At 41.5% G+C, this 23581-nt stretch overlaps 2 protein-coding genes across 2 annotated transcripts in view; one reads left to right on the forward strand and one right to left on the reverse strand.

Moving 5' to 3' along the window:
* Window positions 1-22810, reverse strand: LOC139340096 (STE20-like serine/threonine-protein kinase). Its single transcript, XM_070975715.1, has 18 exons — window positions 22012-22810; window positions 20349-20513; window positions 15106-15154; window positions 14719-14868; window positions 12722-12794; window positions 12362-12556; window positions 12045-12126; window positions 10978-11109; window positions 9866-10633; window positions 9637-9767; window positions 9267-9390; window positions 7191-7370; window positions 5161-5290; window positions 3723-3847; window positions 3340-3531; window positions 3068-3193; window positions 2825-2938; window positions 1-2287 (listed from the first exon to the last, which is right to left on the reverse strand). Exons 1-18 carry the CDS (start codon window positions 22159-22161, stop codon window positions 2141-2143), a joined length of 3033 nt encoding a protein of 1010 aa, XP_070831816.1. The 5' UTR covers window positions 22162-22810; the 3' UTR covers window positions 1-2140.
* stn1 (STN1 subunit of CST complex) overlaps window positions 22793-23581 on the forward strand; it is an 8989-nt gene continuing 8200 nt past the window's right edge. Inside the window, exon 1 of the mRNA XM_070975727.1 lies at window positions 22793-23530. Within this exon, the coding sequence (XP_070831828.1) occupies window positions 23398-23530 (133 nt within the window). The 5' untranslated portion in view covers window positions 22793-23397. The remainder of the gene's footprint in view (window positions 23531-23581) is intronic.

The raw sequence follows: 23581 nt of genomic DNA on the forward strand, positions 1-23581 counted from the left end.
TACAGAGGAAAATGTTTATTTACAGCAGAATGAACATCTACATTACACAGGCAGTCTAAAAACTATACGTTTATTTAAAAAAAATGCATTATGATTTTGATATGATATCATATTTTTTTATTCAACATTCAGAAATGAATCAATTTCCTTGCTTCTTTCTTTGTAGAATCTAACTGACCAACAGAACAAGAACTGACAGGATCGATTTGTAATCAGATTTTTGTATGCTGTAAACCTCCAATAAGTAACTACAGCACAGACAGCGCAGAGTGGGAGATACATTTCCATATAAATAGCTACTGAGAAAGTTTTGTGCACAGCACTCCTTCATTGCATTTTTGTACATAACTGTTCAGTTATTAAATACTTTGACTAACTGTAACTCTCAATAGCCAATCAGAAAGAAAATGAGATGATAAAATGAACCAATCAGAAGTGAAGATGGCCTAAACCAGTCAGGCCCATTTTCTGAACATGTTTGTCATTAAAACTGCATCAACACATCAGCCTAAATAAAAAAACTGCAAAGAGCTCATGTTCTGGTTTTGTTTGGAGAAGGAGATGCAATCATTCTCAGACGGTTAATATGCATCATACAATAACAGAAAACAACAGTTAGTTGGCGAGCTGGCATAAAATCTGAAGTCTGACCAAAATCTTTAACGCCGGTCGAATTATGCATACAGTATGTCCTTTCAGCTTTTCTGACGTATTAAGGCTATTAGCTAGCATGTTAACGAACACAGTATTATCATTTCAATAATCATTTCAATAAAAAGGAGAAAAGCCATGCGGGCCTACTCATGATACACCTGGTAGCAACATACCATATGAGGAGGCATCGGAGGAAAACCAACACAGATAAAAAGGAGGCATCATCATCATCTGAACTGCAGCTGATGTTTGGAACTGAAACCTGTTTGATGTTAGAATTTGCTGAGTGGGCTTCATGACACTCACAAAAATGTTCCATCATTTCCAGAATTTCTGGACATCATTGAACCATTGCATCTTAAAGTCATCCCTGAATAATGGTCCGATAGATACAGAACTTGTGTTTGACATTTATGAAGTGGTGTTATCTAAGAAAATAACAACCAAACCAACAATCAGGTACATAAATGCTTGTTTGACAGTCTTCCTGTCACCACAGTGATTTCCTCAGCGTCTGATTAACAGTGATCCTTTTGTCTCTGTGTAAACACCACCTCCACATCTCCTCTAATGTCTGCAACAAACACACTTCCACCTTTGCTTGTTGCTAAATAGTAATCTCAAGCCTTGTGCTCAAGACAGGAAGGCATTCTGAAGAAGAACCAGAAAAGACAGAATCATTTCTGCTGGAAAAGGTTCCTAGAGTTTACTTTGAAATCATGCATTAGACTGGTTATATTAACCTCTAATGGATCACAAGCTAAAATTCTAACACAGATATGTGATTTCATAAAAATATACTGTATCATCATTCCTGCAACAGGAGTGATATTAAAAATGTGCTGTCTGCTTCATCAGAAATACATTCTATTTCATGATCAATTAGAAATGATAAGGTTGCTCTTTAATAGTTAACCAAATGAAACCGTCAACACTATGTTTAAGCGGTATAAAAATGCTATCCTTCGTTTAGTGCAAATGTCTAAATGAGAGAACAATTGAGCAGCAAACAATCATCATAAACTGCTTGGATTTCAAAGCCAAAAACAACAAATTCTACAGGCACTGCATTCTTTATAAAAACAATTCAATGACAAAAAGAGGGGTGGACAGAGAGCTGCTTCGCTTTAGTGGTTTTGAGGTGACGACCAGAACACACAATCTGAAGATCTCCTTCATTATTCTCCTTCCAAGTTACTATAATAGGGTGGAAATATGACGAAATGAGCAGAATTGCAGAGCAGAGCTGCAGACTGAGGAACAAAGTCCAGAAACAGAAATGCTTCTTCCACCCTTCAACAGTTTTTAGAGGATGAGGACAAGGCAGCACAGGCTCTGTCTTCATTGTCAGAGTGTGTGTGTGTGTGTGTGTGTGTGTGTGTGTGTGTGTGTGTGTGCGTGCGTGCGTGCGTGCATGTGTGTGCATGTGTGTGCTTGTGTCCTTATGCTCTGTGTGTATGTCTCTGCACATGTACGTAGGTTTCTCCTAGAAACCTGTGGAGTGGACGCTGGGGATCGGGTAGAACTTGGAGATGCGGCTCTGGGTGGAGGGGTTAAGGCACTCCGACTCTCCGCTCATTTTGAAGAACACTTCCTGTTCCTGCAGCTTCCTGGCAAACTCTTCCTCAAGGGCCTGCAGGACATACATGAAAACATGTTCATGTCACACGATCATTTGTCACAAAGGAATGTTTTGAGTATTTTAATGTGGTTCCCTTTATACTTGGTACTAGTATGTGGAACAAAAAAACTGTCTATTACCCTTCACCTGATAAGGAGTTGGACAAACACAGCCTGGTGTGTGTGCCTGGTTACGGTAAGCTCTGATTCTGCTGCACTGTGATTGTAAATCACACAGCTGGCTAAAATGACACTGACATGTACGGCGTTTTACCCAAAGCTGAATATTTTCGGTTAACATGCCCCCTACGAGTCTATAGCCACAGCAGCTCTCTGAAGTGGGACCTTGTAAAATGTGATTTGAGCTAAATGCTAACATTAGCATGCTAACATTTGCTAATTAGCACATGATGGTGCTAGTTGAAAAATTAAGGGATCGTAAGGGCCACAGAATTCATCCTCTGGGGTCAGTGTGGACCAAAGACCGACTGTCCTCATCCATGGAGCCACACTAGAAGGAGCCATCATCCAGGTGGAACAGATATGGTACCTTCTTCCTGGGTCGTAGCTTCTCCCTCCACTCCTTCAGCTCCATGCTGTGCTCCTCGTCTAGCTCCTTCAGCTTCTGGGTCTCATGTTCAATCAGCAGGTGGCACTTTTCGTTCTGAAATAGACACAGGGAGGTTGTGCGTAAAAAATGAGGGTTTTCAGATGTTATTGGGCTCAGGTTATTTTCTTAGGCTGGGATGACTCCACTGCTTTTAATCAGTTTAGTGTTTTTGAACATGTCTACCTGCAGCTGCTGAAGCTCTCGGATGTTGGCGTCACACTGCAGCTGCAGGTCTCTCATCTGGTTTTCATGTTTCTGCTGTTGATGCAGCCTCTCATTCTTCTGTCTCTTCTCTTCCTGGGCTGCAAACTGGAAAACAGGGACAGGATTAGGCTTCCTATGTTAACATTCTTTTAAGAAATTTGCGCTCTCTGTGCTTTGTTTGGCTTTCCAGTGAGACATACAGAAAACGGCTGATTCCATTTCTAGCATACTGCATTCCATAGTCTCGTCACCTGTTTGACTTTCTCCCTCTCCTGCTCAGGTGTGATGGCAGCTCCGGTGATGCGAAGGCTCTTCTTGAACATGGCCATGCGGGTTTTGGCCTCGCTGCGCTGAATCTTGGGCAGTCTGGCTCTCTCCTGTGTCTGCTTGTTCTTCATCTCTTCAATCAGACGCTGATTGTAGCGCTGCATCTGCTCCATCTCCTGCACAGGGCACATTTCAGCGGACAGGGGAGATTAAAGGAATCTTCCAGAGCAACCTTTCCAAACTTTATTTTCAATTGTGAAATGTTTTAAAAGAAATTTCTTGAAGCCAATTTTTGACAGACACAGAACAAGTGTCCTGAGCTACAATGTGTAAAAGAGCTACAATAAGCGCCTCGTCCAGCCTGTACCTTCTCGTGTCTCTTCAGCAGCTGGTGCCTCTGCATGAAGTACTGGTCTTTGAGCTGCTGTTTGAACAGCTGGTGTTTCTCCTGTAGATGGCGCTCTTCCAGCTCCCACATGGCAGCCTCCCGTGCTGCTCGCAGACAAGAGAACAAAAGACAAAGCTAGAAGATTACACAGAAGAAGCATTCACAAGCTTTCTAGAGGGGAATATCTTCCTCATCATTATGGTTCATTTTAAGAACATTCTGCTTTACTAGACGGTACGCAGTGGAGAGAAGTAATATGGAGCAGAAGACACACAACAACAGTTGTGGGCTGAAATTACCTCATTAGCAGCAAATGGCTGAATGCTTGAGATACTTATGTCAACCAACACCAACTTTACTAATGAGGTTTCAGCTTTGAACTATCTCACAATTTCTATTCCCAGTGAAAGCCTTTTACAAGCTCCTAAAGCACAGTTACAACCTCTCGTGACTTGGTTCAGTGAGCATTTCTGAGAAGTGTTGTTTGTGCAGCTCCTGGCACATGAAGCATAGGATTAAGTCCCAGGCAGTGCTAACTGCTAACAGGCTGCTGTTCACTGCAGTCGCTGTTAGAGGGAATGTGGTCTGAGAGGACTCAGGTTGCCTCCTACAGGAGCTTGTTTACTGTTGATCTGAGTCGCTACATATGGGATGTTTATGTACTGAACACATCTACATGTGACTGAAAAAGAAAAACCATACTATAGAATAAAAACTATACAAAGAGGATGTGTAAATAATATTTGCACAAACCTGCTAGAGGTATGAAATGAACAAGATTTCCTGTAGAGGACTGCTGTCATTTTATTGTGATACCATCATAATATTCACTGTCCTTTGCTCTGTTTTGGTCTCCACCAAATCTTTAGAGAGTATTGAGGTCTTTAGCCCAACACTCCACTATTCTCAACAGCTGGTCACTAACTTTGCCTGTTTGGTAGCAGGTAGCAGATAGTGGGTTGATCAAAGTTGCAAAAACACGCTAAAGGCTCTCTGTAGAGCCAGGGTTTGGATTTTCATTCTGGGGTACTGTAGATACATAGTGGTGACAGTGATTCTTAATGTAACATAATATTCTCAGAACTGTGAATTAATTTGGTATTAATTCATAATATAATTTGGTAATGATGATTAATGATACTGATTTGTGCAGCTTTTTTGCATCTGCATTGTCTTTGAACAGCTAAACCTGTTGGAACGAGAATTAAGTAGGAGGATTTTACTGGATTAAACCAGACCAGTTGAGTCATTGTTACAGCACAGGCATTTACATTAATCTTACTGCATTTATATACTGTATAGTATATAGTATTTTGTACGGTACTATGTATAATGTACTTCTAGATGTTCTATAGAAATACATGATACCATCTGTATAATATAATGATGAATTATTTAGTGATTACTAGATTTTTACCTCGGAGAAGCTGCTGCTTGTGGTTGAGGCAGTCTCTCTCGATAGTGGCAAGCTCATGTTTGTGTTGCTGGATAATCTTCTTCAGAGCGCTGTCCAGATCCTGCTGCTGCTTCTGGAGAAACTCTTGCTCCTGGACGAAGGATGACAGAGATTATAAAAGGCTTGAGGAAAACAGGTCCAGGTGTTCATCTCTGAAACTACAATACATAAAGAATCTGAGAAAAAAGGCACAATCAGAGGATCACTGAACCTCCATCCACACTATTCAAGGATCCAGCTTAGCCTGGTTTATGACAGACAGAAAGCATCATCTGCTCTTGCAAAAACCTTTAGCAATACGTTAAGAAAGACAGGTGTTAGGAGACCAGCTGACTGTATAAGTGTCTGAGCGTGTTTGCTGGCCCGCAGGCTTTGTGCCAAGTTCACTTCAGACTTAGTACGACTTGAGCCGATGAACCAGACACAACTGGCAGAAAAGACTGTTTCACCTGCTTGTCAGTCACATTAATCCGGCCTACTTGGCTCATGGAACAGAGGAAACTGCCATTTTACAGGCTGATGTAGTGCTCAATGGCATACAGTAAACAGTTTTCAAGCTTTCCTTTATCACCCATGTCATAAATGGAGGGGAGGCGGGTAGAACAAAAGGAGCAACCTATAAAACTTTTTCAATGCCAAGTACTAAACTTAAAGTACTGGTCACTTCCTTGTACTGTTCTGATCCAGTAGACAACAATATTTGTGGGCAAAAACAGGTAAAAATTACAGCATTTTCCTTTCAGCATTCATCTTTGGTTAACAAAATAAAGGTCTGTTGATAGCATGGCACTACTTCAGACTTTGTGTTGGCCCTTTTGTATGTATGGAAGTATAGAAAAGACAGTGTGTGCAGTCTCAAGAGAAATGAGTCATGCTTTAAGAGACACAAGAAAGGGGCCAGATTCAGGGCTTTCACTTACATCCTACATGAGAGCGTTGCACAAGGTGCACGAGGACTAGTGAAAAGACTGATCCTAACATGGGCCACTCCCTGCGGATCACAGTACACTGCCCTCCTACATTCTCAAACCATTTCTGACCTGCCCTTGGCACAAGCTGAAAAGAGTTATCAATGTTTACAGTCACTAACAACAACAGTGGAAGCAACTCATGAAAAAGTATCCAGGTTGAATTTTAGTGAAATAAAGGTCAGTACGACAGCATTGGCAAACTCTTTTCTGTTTTCCATGCGTAGATCTTCTTCACTCAACTTAGTTTCACTATGTTTTTCCCTTTGGTCATCCACGTGTCCCCTGCAGTGGCTCTAGGCCACTAAAAATGACACTGACATGCAGTGTCAGTGCACCCCCAGGGGGTCCGCACCCCAAATTGAGAATCACTGCATGAAACACTGCACACACACATACAACATGAACCTGTGGTGCTGGCATTGCAAACTCATGTGGAAAACAAGTTATAAAAACTGCATCAATGTGTTGGACAACTTTGTGCATGTTACCCTCCCACAGTTTGAAGTCTGTTCCAATGAAATATGTGTAGAGGAGAGCTGAGAGGAAGGTAGTGTGTGTGCCAAAGTTCAAAATTCACAGCAAACCAAACCCTCATTACCTCCTCTGGCGGGGCTTGGATAATATCCTCTTTAATACGTTTCATGATAGCATTTGTCACATGCTTTGGAGAAAGTCCCACTTCCTGTTTGCCCTGTGTCAGGGCAGCCATGAGCAATAAATGGAAATAAAATGAGACAACAGCTGTCGATTGATTAGTACTATGTGAGAAAATAAATGAGAAGTGGCAGCGCAGACAGATTTAGCTCCTGTGCAGCTAAACGGTGGTTATGTAAACACTTTTAAGACAGATCAGAGAGGAGTGTGTGTGTGTGTGTGTGTGTGTGTGTGTGCATGTGCTTAAGTATCAAAACAACCTACTATAAATAGGAACTTTATAAGCTATCCCATCTTCGCCCTAGGGACGACATGTAGGGAATGGAAATTAAAGGAAAGGAAACGTGATGTGGTCCACTTGCTTACCTCCTTCTTGCGGTTTTTCAGCATGTTCTGGTACTTGGAGAGTTCTTTGTCCTGCTCAGCTTTGATGCGTTTGGCCTCATCCCTCAGCCTGTTGGTGTGCTCCTGCTCCAGCTTCTCGATGGTCTGCTTCTGCTGCCGCTCCAGGTTCTCTACCTCCTGGTCATACTGACGCTTCTTACTCTGGAGGACACAGAGGATCAGATCATATCAGTAAAACAAATTGTTCTTTCAGTGTGTAAAAGCTTAGAGGCATTTTGAAGAAGCTCTAGATGTGGAAGACATTAGGTAGACGCCAAATAATCACCATCCTCTTTCTAAATTTTTGAAAATCTCAGGTGAAGGAGGAACTATACACAACTTTTCCTGAAGCCTGACAAAACTTGTACAGCACTCAGAGAGCACAGATTTCTGCCAGAGCCAGTAGTCTTCTAAGATATGCAAATCTGCAAGTGCGAACTTCAGGGTCAATATTACTGCTTATTGTCATGAAGTATAAAGTTCAAACATTTTTAATAGCCACACCTTAGTTTGAGAAAAACATCAATTGTGGTGATGTTACTGTGTGTGCTGTAAGGAGTGCTGCGTAACGACTGCTTTCTGTATAAAACCTGAGCAACCGCTTTCTGTGAGCTACCCCAGAGGATTACTGCTATCTGTTAATGTGGACTGTGATGTGATGTCATCAGATTTCTACAGTTGGTTTCGTTTTGTCACGACTAAACTTTCCTACCATCTTCTGGAGTTCATGATGTATGACATTTATTCTGCCAGGGCCTAAAGCCCTGTCTCGCAATGTTAACACAAGTAAAAAAAAAAAAAAATGTATTGGCCTTGTGATTCACTCCTCTCCAAAATTTAATGGGTTCTACTTGGGCTTCACCCTTCCAATAAGTTTCATGAAAATCGGGGAAGTAGTTTTTCTATAATCCTGCTGACAAACGGACAAACAAACGGGATCAAAACCAACATTTGTGGAGATAATAAAACAAAAAATATCGAATTTTAAAATAACAATATAATCAATATTAACAATCAATATTAAAGAAGCAGCAACATGACAGACTCATACAAAATTGTGGGTCCATTAGCTGCATGTGTCACTCTTAACTTTCTGTTTTCAGGAATATGAGGCAGACCTACGAGGCATCACATGATTGTAATGGTTGTAAAACAGGACCAAACTGCATCAGTTAAGTTAGAACCACAAAATCTGGATCTCTGCGCAGAGAAAGTCAGTAACACACTGAGATGAGTCACTGTCTTTTCAAATTTTTTCTACATCTGGACGTGCTTACGTTTGTAGAAGGTCAAAGCAAACCTTCATTTAACAACCACAGAATGAGTTTCTTTTTTCACATCCATGTGTCTTCAAGATGACAACATTCTGTTGCACAATGATGAGTGAAAAGGACTGAACTGAAGCTGTCCCACACAAAAGTACATCCCCTTCAGGGAAAAGCCATCAATCGGCTCAGCAAGAGAAAAACAAAAGATAGTTACAGTGTCATTTTTAGTTTAAAGGCCGTGTGTGTGTGTCAGGGTGTGTGTTCTTGTGCTTCTATCTTTGCTTTAGCCCTTAAGAGGTCACTCCTCAGTTCTTCAAATGGCCGTTTTAGGGTTCAGACTTAGTTTTAGGTTCAAATTAAGTTTAGGTAAGGGTTAGGGTTACACTAAGGTTAGAAGTTAGGGAATGCAATATGTCAATGGGTTAGGGTTAGGGGGTGCAATAGTTTAAATAAAGTTCGGGAACAGCTTTTTAATCAGAAATATTCATTTGCTTGCACTTCAGGAGCCACTGTGACAGCTGGTTCTGACTGAGCCACATTTTACTGCCATGACTGGAGATTCACAAGTAGACAATGATGTAAAGTGTTGTTGTAGAAGGTCTGAGAAGGTCAACACAATGGGCCACCTTACAAAAGGCTACAGTGAAACCAAAGTGTCACTGGCAGACAGAACTTAAAAGGTCTGGGGGAGAATATTAAAAAAAACACAAGTGTAGATTTGTTGGATGGATTTGAGCTCATATGTCACTAATGTTAGTCCCGCCTTGACATTCGGAGTTGAGCGACTCACTGTGGTCTCCTGTTCAAAGCGCCGGTAGATCTGTTCTTTTTGCTGTTGCAGCTTGTTGCTGAGCTGCTGTTGAGCCCTCTGCTCCTCCTTCTGCAGGAGACGTAGCTCCCTCAGCTCCTGGCGCCTGCAAATTTGGAGGAAAAGGGGAAAGACAGATAAATTATTTTAATTAGGTCTTTTTTCAGCCTAAAGCAAGTCACACATGAACACACATGACCTCTAAATGAGTCCTGACATGCAAAGATTCAGCACTTAGAAAGATTACTTCCACACAGTCAAGTTGTACACTAAAGCTCCTGGGCAATATGTTTGCATAACATCTGCATAAAACTGATGCCCAGAGTGTACTCAAATGAAGGCAGGAGAATACCTCAGGAATCTCAACTCCTCGTTCTTGGTATCATTGTCAGTGATGATCTTTGATGTGGTGACACTAACTTCCACGCCATCCACAATGAATTTGCGAGTCTTTTTCAACGTCTTCTTCTGCCGCCTGGTGTCCTGGGAAAACAAGAAAGGAGAGTTTATAAATGCATGTGTAGCTATGCGAGGCTATAGCACAGCTTCTGATGTTGGAGTGTGTGCACTGTGCCAGTTACCTGTATAGAAACAGATCCATGCTCTTTTGTTTTGGACAGAAAGCTGGAGATAGACAGATTCAGGTCTACGCTGCTGTTATCTGCGACTGAGCCACTCCCTGAGTCTGAATCTCTCTCTTTGTCATCCTTAGCTTTGTCTGGAACTTTCTTCTCATCTTCTGCATTTATTTTTTCATTTTCTGCAGGTTTCTCTCCATTCTCCTCTTTTGGAACTTCATCTTTCTCTGGTAGTGTCAATGACACCTTTAGATGTTTATACCGGTCCTCTTCCTCCTCTGCTGCTGCAGTTGATTCCTCCACAACAGTCATCTTTTCCTCCTGAGGAGCCTCAGTGACCTCTGTCCTCTCTGTGCTGGCCTGCGTAATGGCTGGAACCTCTGCTGTGTCCAGTTCCTTTTCATCTTCAGCAGCAATCTCCAGCTGCTGCATTTCCTTAGCAGGTGCCTCTGGTTCACCCTCTGGATCTGAGGAGGCAACATCTACTCCTGGTTCTGGGAGTTTTTCCTCCTCTGGTTTCTGTTCTGCCTCTCCATCGTCAGCTGGTGTGTTTGAAGTTTCCTCTGTGTGTTCCCCAGCTGCAGGGGCGGCAGGCTCCTCCACAAAGCTAGTGTTCACCAAATGGTTGGCCACAGGCAGCTCAGTGGGAGTGGGCACGGGCAGAATTGGCTCAACCTTCTCAGGGACTGATTCCAAGATGGAGGGAGAGAGGGGGATCTTCTCATCCTCAGAGCTGGCAACACTGACATCAGAAGGGGCGCGTTTGTGGCCCTGAGGAAGACATAGAGGTAAGAGTTAGGAAGTTAGTTAGGAGTTGGGAATGTTTCTTCAAAAGTCAAAACACAATAAGGGTGCACTCATGAAAATCACAAAATTAAGTTTATGTTAATGTACTTACCATGTCAAGTCTCTACAAAGTCAGAAATCTGAGGCATAAGCTAATTTATGGCAGAACAGGTGCAGGCATAGTGTACATTTGAAACTTCAGCATGCCCTGCTTAATTAAAACTAAACTATACAAAATAAAAATACCCAACAGCTAGCATTTTTCCCTCAACAGCTCAAATTCCTCTAGCAACCCGATTGTTGACTGTTTTTTGTAACTGTTTACAGACCAGATGTGCCTCTGTCTCTTCTTCTTCCTCTTCTTCTTTGTGCTCTTCAATCTCTTCGGTGACCTCAGCCTTTGCCTCAGCTATTAGCTCCCTCAGTGGTCTGTTGTCTGCCACACTTGACACAAATGAATGCTGCAAAAATACAATAATAAAATGATTAGAAATCATTCATTCATTTATTAGTTAACATCCAATGCATGATATATGTTGCAATAAACTCAACATTTATCTTCTGCAATAAAAGAACTTCAAAAGATTTGGCAGCAAAGACTGGACACCCCACTGACAACTAATCCCATAGATTTTGAAATATTCATTTTTCACTGTCTATCAGACTATATAAGACACAGTTAAGGGGACACAAGTACATCCAACAAACACACATTTATCAATTCTTTCCTGCATCCTTTGATTACTCTGTCCCTCTCTCGAAGTCCGTCAGTCTGTCTGAGTGATTTCATGATAAACAAATCGATCAGAAAACTGTTTAACTTATAAGAAACAAAGATAAGACGACACACTGCATCTCTCGACAGCCTCACCTTCTTTGGCTTAGAAATCTGCTGCACGTATTCTATCGCTGGCCTGAGAATATGCAGCTTCTTCGATATCAAAACCTTCATTGGTGGCAGACTGCTATTTTGTATTTTCAAGCCCATCGAGTCTTCGTCTGCGCAGAACGATCCTTCAGCTGCAGTACTCCCTGTGTGTGTATGAGTGTGTCCTTATTGCCTCTGCGTAAGTAAGTGGCTCTGACTTGGAGAGCACTTTAAATCCTATGGAAAAAGAAAAGCCTGTACTGCTGACGTCAGCTCAAGCACAAAGGGATGAGTGTCAGTCTTGCCAGGACACACGGTTCAGTACCTGACACCAAGCAGGTAAACAGATGTCGTCTAGGACTGTGCTGCTTACGCTCTGAATGGCAGGTGGTACATGGGTATGGGATGGGGAACGTGGATTATCACTTGATTTAAGTGGCCAGATACAGGGCTGGGGCAACTGATAGGATAGCGAAATGGGGGTTCAGAACTTGAATGAAAAAACTGTGGGAATGAAGAGAAAGGTACCTGTAGCAGCTGTGTTGCACTCCATCTGTTGTCCACATGCTTGTCCAGACATCGCCTTAAGAAATCACTGAATTCCGGGGACCTTAACGGTGGAGTGAAATGGGTAAAAAAAAGACTTGAATATGGTCTTGTATGATGAAAATGTATTGCTCTTCTACCTTATTGATCATTGCATGTCTAAAGTGTCATGGAAACATGAAGTAAAACATTTCCTAAGAAGAGATATGCAAACTAATGATGGTCATTCAAATCAATGACCTCAAGGCTGCTTCTCCCTCATGGCGGACAGGCAGACAAAGATTTACACTGTGACTCACCAGCGTGATGGTTGCATCAGGGTAGGAGGATCGGATTTTGCTATTTTCAGCAGGACTCTCATGGGGTTCATCTCGTGATTGGGTGGCTCAATCTGTGCAAGCTCAATCAAGGTGACCCCAAGGGACCAGACATCAGCCTTGTAGTCGTATGGACGGTCCTTGGACGTCTCACACATCACCACCTCTGGAGCCATCCTGGAAGGAAACAAGGGAAGTCAGTGAAAGGAGATGTGGAGTTTATGGATATTAACTATATTCGTACTTTTTTCAATTTGCTGTCAAAAAAAACCTCAACAAAAAGCATGACAAAAGGGGGATTTGTTGACTATGAAAACATCTTTTGTTTTATATTGCGCTCACCAGTAAGGCGTTCCAATGAAAGAGTCTCTCCTCTGTAGTGTTTTGGTGTTTTTGGCAGACACACCAAAGTCAGCTGGAAAACATGTGATTCAAGGCAAACCAGCAATTAGCCAGAGGAACACCACAGTCATCATTTATTTTCCTAATGTAGTCACACAACCCAAACAATTCAACTGCACCACTGCTAATCTCATCTGTGCATGAAGTTGCGTGAACACAAAATTATAGTCCAAGAAATCATATGTGGTTATAATACACTTTGCACACATTTGCACGATGACATAATGCCTTGTTTGGACTTCTTGTGAGTAAGGGCTCATCAGTGTCCCGGGAGGCAGATGCACAAGCACCTCTGTGTGTGTTCTATCACTGGACAAAATGCTTGCTGTGTGTTACTTCACTGAGCTTGTTCCATCCACCAGCAGTGACTCATACCCCATACGTATGCTGCATTAGTGCATCTGCTGTGAATGCACGTTTGTGTACACACTGAACAGCAGCAGGTCCAAACAATTGCTTGTGCATTAAGGTCAATAGTATATGTTATCATGTCTGCAATGATAATGCAACAGAACAAGTATGCAGTATAAGTCAAAATGAGTTTCCCTCACGAGTCTGTTTTGAAAAGCACATTCCTTCCATTTCAGACATCAAGTTTAGCAAACTTTTCACAATGAAATTCATCTATTTAGCCTGTGAAAACAGATATATAATGTCTTCGGTGGCTCTGGAAAGAGCTTTCCAAAGTCTGAGAAAAAACCCTGATGATGTCATCAGGGCTGGATGGAGAGATATGAGGCAAAGATACTGTGTGAGATGAAAAGGGCGGGCAGGTGGATGTTGGTATTCTTAGAAAAACAGGAAGTTAGTTAATGTAGTTTGGCCAACTTATTTGGCCATCTTATCAACATTATTAACAGTTTAATCTACAATGCCCACTGGGGATAAGCATTCATAAATCCAAAAAGAAATTACAGGAAAAAATACGCCCCTTTTAACTCAAGAACTTGCCTGAAAAATCATCCTGTTTTAAAGTTTCTTTCAAATTTAAAACAGATGTTAACCCAGTGATAGCATATATAACTTTGTGCACTGTGTTGAAAACCTGTGCACTAAAAAATGTAAAAATAAATAAAAGAATTTGTTAAATCCTGGTTTAATAAATTGCAAATTGTAATACTACTACTTGCATTATGAAAAAATATAAGATCAAGTGTTAGAGGATTGACCTGTACAAGTAGGTACACAAGAAGACAGGATATCTCTCTATCTCTGCTGTTTCAATTCTGATAACTATCTATTTTAATAATTAATTCAATTTCCATTAAATATTCTATTATTTATTATTACTAGTAGGAATAATGGCCAGCCTACAAAGATAAAAACCAAGTTACAATGTCATGTCTACTTAGCTGCTTCCAATAAAAGAGCTAATAAATGAATCCAGCAAACTTCAAAGTGGCAAAGTTATTTTTCTGATCTATATGATACGACATAATACCTCGACACAAGACACTAGAGACTTGCGTCACCATACTGAGATAAATGAACCCAAGAATGTATTTGGGCTGCATGTGTGAAAGTGGCTATAAATGGATGGTATCAATGTACAGTACATTCCTGTGCCATTTCCAGCACTTAAATTGTGAGGAAACATGAGATTAATACACTGAAACTCTGGCCAAAGCCACAAAGCCCACCTTGCCAGACAGTGATCTCATTCATGATTTCCCTCCAGAAAATTAAAAAAATTGCATGACTGAATATACTTAAAGCAATTCATCCTAGCACTTCACTTCCTCTTACACCCCGTCTGTATTATATAGATGACAGTTTTCTCCACTCATCCTACAACAACACTCATGTGAGCATCTATGGATTGTGGCTCATTATCTGATAGATTCTTGGTATTACAGGAGACAGAGTCTGCAGCTACTCTGTCAGGAAATAATGAAGCACTTCCTGGTGTTAACATCAGGATTTGACTTTGTCCTTACCCAGCTTGACGTCACCGTCCAGCGTGAGGAGGATGTTGCCAGCCTTCAGGTCTCTGTGGATGATGTTGTTGTCATGGAGGTAGACGAGGGCCAGCAAGGTCTGCTTACATACCACCCTGATCTGAGGCTCTGTCAGTGGTCTCTCCAGCTCTGCAGGGGAATGAGGGTCACACAAATACATGCTTAGCATTCCTGGCTGTAGAAAAACTAATGCAACCTAATCATGGATGGTAATAAGCGTTAAGCTGCATGTCAATGAATGAAGAGAGTAATATGTGGGTTGTCTACAGAGGCCTTTTGGTGTCTTCATTTCGTTTTAGAGCTGTTTTCTGAACAGTTTCCTTTTTGACATTATAACCTGTATGCAAATCGGAAATGCTGACTCACCTAGCATGACTGCATCCACAGCCCCTCCGGCACAGAACTCAATGAGGATCTGCCAACAAGGTGAAAAAAGGAACACAGAGTCAGTGTGTAGCTCAACATGTGTAACACAGCAATATGTTTCAGTAAAACAGCATGCATCTCATAAAAATATAGTCTTTATTAGTTTTCATTATTAGCAATGAGCTATGCTACAACATGAATGTCAAACAGAGCTGAGTGCAGGCCATTCATGAGGGTGTAATGCTGTGGCTGAACCCAGTGACCTCTCAAATCTATTGTGAGGGTCTGGATGGTTCTACAGTTCAGAAAGAAATGCCTGTTCCCATGTATTGAGTGTGCTGAAACATGTATATGTATAAAACACAAAGGTATTCATCATCATCATCATCATCATGTAACCTAACTACTCAATTGGCTAAGGAAATTTGAGAATGAACACAGACACAGTCAGCCTGTGTGAATGAAACACAGAGACCTTAAAGGCATTTAGAAGCTTTCAGTATAGCTGTTGATATAAGAGGATTGGCCCAGTTGGGGCTGCATTGTGGAAAAGGTTTCACACAGCTGCTAGGTAGCTAGGTAGCTATATTGCCAGACCTTGGGCCTTATTCTGTAAATAGGATTAAAGTTTCAATGGACACAGCAGCTCAGGCAGTGGGGAGTATGATTGTGGTTGCAAGTTAGGGTAAAGCATCTGGAGCAGTGTTTTTATTAAGCTTGGACACAAGGTCAGCCTCATTACATGAAGCTAACTCACTCCTCTACAATGAGATTTGGGGAACATTGGGCCAAAAGTCACACATTAAGGAACAGGAAGTAAAGCCACAGTTCTGTAATTTAGAAACCATTGAGAAACCAATTGTGGTTGATACGTTGGTTAAAGTCCTAAACCTGAAATGGCAACTGACAAAATCTTCTAAAACCCAATTTCCTAAAAAACAGACTAAGTCCAACTTTCAGCCAAGGTTCAATGGTATTCCATTATTCAGTTGAGCTTTTCAAGACAGTTGCATTTTGAACAACAAAGCCCTTACAAGACATACAATGCCTCAAGTCTCAGAGCAGTCTTGGCTATTCAACACGTGCACCATTCTAGTGTTTCTCTGTAGGCGCGCTGTTGTTTCAGTGGCTCTGCTGTTGTACAATGGCCCCCACAGTGGTTTTCATAGTGGCAGCAGGCAGAGAGGGATCTTGGGCCGGGGTCGTGGCTTCCTCTCCCACTTGTTTATTTGACACACACGAATGGAGAAGTATGCACCCACATATTTTCTAATCGCTTACAGTGGTACAGAGGGGGAGGAGTGTGAGTTCATCCATGATCTCTCCAATATGTTTTGAGTGACATGAGCAACATCACAGCCTCAAGTCTGTTGCTCTGCAACTAAAATTGCAGCGAAGCAAAACAAAAGGGGAAACAAAGGTCAACCAAGTAATACAATTTAGTATGCAGTTATAAAGTCACCTCCTGACCCTCCTGGGATTATGCGGAATAAAGCCTTTCATCTCTAGAAGGAAATGACACTCTCTCCTATTTGCACGAACAGGTGCCACAAAGGCCAAGATAAAAATCAACAGACAGCCCCCATCAGGCTATGGCCATTGTTCAGAGGACAATGAGGAGGAAAAGGGCTGAGCGCTCAATGAAATGCACTGAAATCAAATACTCAGGTAATCATGAAAGCTCATGACTTATGACATGACTGTCTTTTTAGCTGCTTATGCATTGACTCACACAAGTCAAGGCACGAAACTTCCAATGATGTTCCCGCCCCAGGATGGATACAAGCCCTATTTCTAAGTATGCCTTTGTTCTATGTTATGGGAGTATGGAATTTAAAAAGAAATTTCAGTCTTTGGCATCAAGTGGAAAGATGTTCTTTGCAATGCTGAATGTGTTATTCACTTAGCATGGTCAGATATTCTGCACTAGGGGCGGGGAACCTCCGGCCTCTGGGCTACATATGGCAGCCAAGACCGTTTGATCTGGCCTACGAAGCAATTTATAAAAAAGTCAATGGTGTCTGTCAAGAAAACAAAAGCAGATGCATAGTGTTCTGCTTTCTAAGAGAAAAGGACAAAACCAAAAAAGTCAAGCCAGTGAAGTAAATTTGTGGGGATGTGTTTGTAGTGTTGAAAAAGGCCAATCTTGAATGTTATTACATCTCGAAACATACTAAAGTGCATAAACGGCAATGACAAATGCACTTTGCTAATAACGCTCTTCAGCAGAATTTGGGGGCCCAACATGGAGTTTCACAAGATTGCATTCTGACAGACACTGCTAAGCAGGCAAGTTTTGTGGTGAACAAGCTAGCAATAGCAATGGCTAAGAAGCTGAAACCTCATTCAGAAGGAAGTGTCAATTTGTCTGGACTAATTCATAGAGACGAAGGGAAAAACTGTTGCGGAACTCATGGTGGAGAAGCATTTAAAGCCATCGCAGAGGTTTAGTAATTTAGTTTGGCCCTCAAAGGATGTTCTAATAATTGACATGTCCCTTGATAGGGAAAAGGGTGCCCACCCGTTGTATACAGTGCAGGGATGCACAGATACCAATTCCAGCATTGGGTAACCGGTCTGATACAACGACAAAAACAGAGCAGACTGCAAACTATACTCTGTTAAATTGTCAAGAGGAGGGGCAAAAAGTATAAAAGACATACAAAGTCTTCACATAGTATACAAAAGAAGTAATGGCACTATATGTATTGGTCAGTTACTAATCTGTCACAAAGCACCTGCCAATCAAAATATTTGCAATGGAGCATCTTATATACAGCATTATTTAAGCTTAATTTAAAGTGGAAATAGGTAACTGCTTTCTTCTGATGCTTTGGCATCGAATGTAATGCTGCTTCTAGGGCTGGGCGATATGGCTGAAAACTGGATCACGATATAAGGACCAGGGGAAAAATACATTAAATTTAAAGATTTATATTTTAAATTTAACCTTCCTCTGACTATAGTCCCCTCAGCTATCAAGGCAGAAAGAAAAGGAAATGTCAACACAACCATGGAAAACACTAATGTTGTAATAAATGTTCTAATAAATGTAAATAAAAGTGTGCTTTTATTGATTCACCTTCTGGTGAATAAAATGTTTTCAGATATGTGCAGTGTTTTGTAAACATAGCAGAAACTTGACATCTGTAACATACAAAAAAACAAACATGATAGACAGTACAGTAACACTGACTGAACTATAAAACCCGCTTAGACATATGAATAACTTTAGTCACTCTTCTCACTCTAATTGAAGAGTGAATTCTAATTGAACTATTCAATTATATTTTTATTGCAAGTGTGTTTAAAAAAAAAAAAAAAAAAAAAGCACGTGTACACATTTTTATAACCTGGCTTCTCCACAGTGCTCAGTGAAGCATGTCTTTAGCTATATGATATGCCGCTGCCTCCGTTATGTCTTCGTGCCTTTTAGATGATTGTCATCAGGCACTGAAGCAGATACCTCTGCATGGTGGTCAGCTGCTTGTGCAGTGGTGCTGCGGTTGCAGATGTTGGCGGACGTTGGCGAATACGGCTGCGCTCCAAAGAGTGAGCGCGGCTAAGGTGGTTAAATAAGTTTGTGGTATTACCGGTCTTGGTGGGGACGAAAGTCTTGCATAATTTGCAGACCACATTGGTCTGACTACGGTCCGACTTATAAAATCCAAAAAACTGCCATACTGGCGAGCTGACTTTCCCTGTTTTATCGAGAATTTCGTCGCTCACTGTAGCGCTTTCTATTTCTCATCTCACTCATCACAAAAAATCAAACACAAGACAACGTGATGGCGCAACCGAACCTGATGCTGTTACATGATTGGCGTGTTAGCGTGTCACTCCCACTGCTCAGTGATTACTCCTTGCGTTGCTCAGTTACCTGAGAGCGAGTGCCTTTGTTCATGCAACCAACCTTACTTCGCAACTTCAGGTTTCTTCCGACGAAGAAAAAAAAAAAATCAAATGTTTTATCGAATGCATTTTTTATTGATATTGATTACGTGTCTATCGCGAGACATATCGCTATCGTTTTATCGCCCAGCCCTAGCTGCTTCAGAAACTTCTTGCCAAAGAAACAGATGAGGACCATGTCATCACAACAATGAAGGGAAGTCATCAAGAGATGTTTCCCAGACCCAGAAAAAAAAACAGGCATTTAGTTGTGATGGTTAAGGTTAAGTTTAGGGTTAGGAGCTAGGGAATGCCTTTCACCAGTGAGGCTCCTCACAAATATAGAAAGACAAGAGTGCGTTTGTGGCTTGTGTGTGTGTGTGTATAAGAGAGAGAGCATGTTACACCTGTGGGATTGGTGAATCCCCAATAGAGCATATGATGGGAACGAGAAAATCCCAGAATTACCGGGTTTCCAACCTGTAATCTACTCCACTCACTTTCTGTGTGACTTCCTCACACTCACTGTTTGTTTATTCATGAACACTTCTCTCATAGTTAGGTCATGGGTATAATCCATATCTACTGACACAGGTTTGCTCCAGGGCCAAGGTAAAAGGCACTCAGGCACTATATCTACACAACTAATCAGTGTTAACTGGAGCCGAACGCTAATACTCCAATGGTGTGAAATACACCTAAAATTCAGAGTTTGTGTAGTAAGGAATAGACAAATTTGTAGTTTTCAAAGATAAATTATTTCCAAATGTACATGTTTTTACTTGTAAAAAAAGTGGCTGCAGTGAAAAACGAAAGCATTTGAAAATGAGCTCATATTATAAGTGGATGGGTAATGAACTGGTATGATGATTAACAGCTCTAAAAGCTACTTGTTTCTGCTGCTCATGTGAACTTTGGCCTCAATTTTTGATAAGAATATGACCATAGGAGAAAAACACTGCAGTACAGTGATGATGTACGCTTTTAACCTGGCATAGATACAATTGTGAGGGCCCACTCTGAGCCCATAATCTCATTATTGTGCCAACTGTAATAAAGAGTTTACAAAAAAGACTCAATGAAACAGTATTTCATCTGTGGTTTTACAGAACTGATTTACTGTGGGAGGAAGTATATCCTCACCACCACATTCACTCTCGGTTTTGTCCACGTTTTAAGCTGCTAAATCTACACTGCTAAAAACATTAATTACATACTCCATCGATACTTTCAAGATTGATCTAATTTGTGATTCAGAAGGAAGTTTTGCTGAATCAAACTGCTGAATCAGGTCTATATTTTACTCTGCTTGCATGGTATTTTGGAGGAAACGCTGATGACACTCTACTCACCCAGAGTTTGCTCTCATAATAGAAAGCATCGAGCAGTTTGACAATGTTTTGGTGGTCGCAGGAGGCCAGGATGTCAATCTCCACCATGTAGTCCTCCAACTCCTCCTCTGTCTTTGTGTCAATAACTTTGGCTGCAGCTAGGATGCCCGTCAGTTTGTTTTGAGCCTGTGGGATTAGAATATTATTAGACTGCTGTATGGCCAAAAGATTTTCACAGTTATTCAGCTCAGTCTTATGTTTTGCTGGTATTGATCTAGTTCAGAAAATTTGTCTTCTCATTTTACAGCTCCAGGTGAACAGATGTACTCTGAAAGACCCCCAGAAGGCCAAACTTGGTATATGTTGGACTCAAAGTTGTCTTGACCTCAGATCTGCAACAGACACCTCAAAAAGCTATTAGGTGGATCTAAAAACAGAAAATAAACACTCTGCTTTGCTGTAGGTCTGAGTGAGCAGAACATGAGACATGTCTTGTTGAAGTGGAAATTTCTCCTGTTTGTTTTGGCTTCTCTGCAGGCAGGATGTGCTCAATGAAGTCGCCACTGCGATATGGGATGCAGCCACTTCCTGGTGACCTGCCCGTATTCCGCGGTCAGCCATCCGTGCCATTTAAAAAAATTTAAACCTCCATAATATACTCCTCAGAGCTGAAGCACTTTCACTATGAATCAATAGAGGATGAACTATCCCAGTGATGCATCATTGCAGTCTGACATTACAATTGCTTTGACCCAAAACCCAAACACACAAACATAACACTACAATTTACTATTTGTAGATCTCCTTCAGCTTGACTCTGGAGTGCCACTGCTAGTGGGACAAACACAAACTGCTTCCATGGAATAATTATGATAAACAGTCGGTCCGGTTCATGAGAGCCTTGTTGTTGTAATGCTGCGAAATTGGCAACCTGTGATTAAATCATTGTGCAATGAGATTAGGCTTAATTCAAGTATGATATAAAGTAACACCAGCATGAAATCTTAGTTAAGTCTAGCTACTTCAAAGTGTCCAAAAATAGCATTTGGCAACAAAGAACAAAACAGAGAATGCAAGCTGTGTTTGTGAGCCAGAGACTTCCTGGTACTAGATTTGGTAGAGCCCTCCTGTGTGATAACATTTACCGTCACTCATGCAAATTAAGCTTCTGGCTCTAGCTATGCATTAGGATCAAATGAAACAATGGCACTATTAAAATGATGACAAGGGGGTTGCTTTGACACTGGGTCAGCTATCTGAAATGTGAAGCCGGAATGATTAAGCTAGTTTGTTAGAGCTCGGGAGCAGATAACATTCACAATGAGACCAGTTGGTGATGAAGTCAGTTTGCAGCAATGAGAGGATCTGATGACATTTAGACGTTTGTCACGTGGACTCTGGGGAGGGTTAAGACAAGTATGTAGGGTAGCTGTGGAGAGGGACCTCAGCACTCATATGAGACACCAGCTCTGTCACAGGGCCGTGTATTGGTTTGAAGATGGTGGGTGGGTCAAAGCAATACAGAGCAGTGGTGACACTGCTGACATGTTGTGTCACACTTCAAAAAGAGGATTTTTGGTTACAGAAGAGTCATAGCCTATTTTATGAAAACACAAGTCTGCCGCAAAAAGCAGAGGGAAGGTTACTCTTTACAAATAGCTGCTCTGTCGGAGCCATTGCCTACCTTAAACACTTTTCCAAAGGCTCCATCTCCCAATTCACCGATTATGTCCCATATTTCCTCTGGATTTTCATCTCTGCGGACGTGTTCGTACTGTTTCTTCTTCTTCTCAGATCCCAATTTAAATATTTTACGGAAATTAAAAAATGACATACTGAATCCTGGGTCATTCAATTACAGAGTTGACAAAGGAATTAAACTTTAGAACGACGTGGCGTCGTTTTCCTTGAGCAGTTTATTTTAGCGTAAGTCTTTGGAGTAACATATGTGTCCCGTTAGTTATAAATATCCGCCTGGTCAAGAGAGTGAGCTTTCATAATAGTTAACAGTTACGACCAAAACCTAACGTTAGCTTAGCCTTTGACACTGTTTTGGCCAGTCCAGAGAGTAGCTCTTCGCACATCATGGGTCATTAATAACCCCTAAAATAACAACTAAATGTTAAAACAGACGTGTCCGAGCATCAGACCTTCGCCAAACAAGACTTCATTTCAATGCAAAGTAGTACTGTAAGCTCGTCGTTGTTCCAACTCCTGGCGACCCACTAGCCCGACAACCCTGTGGGGCTCTTTCTCAACCAAAAGGGGAAAAAAGATGAGTAAGACGGCCGTCCAAATAGTTGTACTCCACAGAATAATTCATTAGTTTCCTTGAGAGTAAAAACGGAAACACTTGGTCCGTACATTAACATTCGCTAAAAGGATAAAAAACAATCATCTTTCTCTTGGTGTGAAACGGGTTTAGTAATCTAGCGGATTTAGTGTCAATGCGCGTTCACGAGTGCGCGCGGCGGCGGTTCTTTCTCTTCGTGCCCCTCGTGCTTGACAGTTGGCGGGGTAATTTCAGTGTTCTGCTGCCCTCGCCTGCACAGGAGACCAAACGCACTGATGTCGGAGATAATGAAACTATTAACGACGACACGGCATCTTATTTTCACTGAGGAAAAACTACGTCTACTGTACAGTACTTAATCGTTATCGTTTTGACGTTACTGCGTGCACCGGCTACCACCCGCTCAACACACAGCACAGTGAGGGTTCTTTGTGTACGTAAAACTACATGTCCCATACACCACTGCGAAACATGAACGCGCCGCACAGATAGTAAAATTATAATACAGTACTTTTTAAAAATAGAAATCCTGCCATACTTTTCCGCAACAAGAAAGTTTCTGACATGTACATCATATTAGTCATCGTAAATAACAAATAGGTAACACTAGCTATATATGACAAGTTTACAACGCGTCACGTGACCAATTCTTCTCAGGACAGTCCATTGCTGCTAAGCTAGCTTACTTGTTTGCTAGCAAGTGACTGCTAACGCAACGGGGAGAAAAACAGGATAAACAGGTAAACATAAACAATCTGCTTTGGCATTCATGATGAAATGCAGGCAGCTACGATGGATCCAGCGGAAGAGCCCCCATCGATGCTGTGGGGACTGGACCCGATCTTCTCTGCCTTCGCCAGGCTGTATGTCAGAGACATCCTGCAGATGACAGAGTCCATACAAGTGCCAGGTAACATTAATATCACCTGTTAAAACATCAGTGGTTTTATTCACTGAATGA

This window comes from Chaetodon trifascialis, chromosome 2, assembly GCF_039877785.1.
Source record: "Chaetodon trifascialis isolate fChaTrf1 chromosome 2, fChaTrf1.hap1, whole genome shotgun sequence".
Taxonomy (NCBI): domain Eukaryota; kingdom Metazoa; phylum Chordata; class Actinopteri; order Chaetodontiformes; family Chaetodontidae; genus Chaetodon; species Chaetodon trifascialis.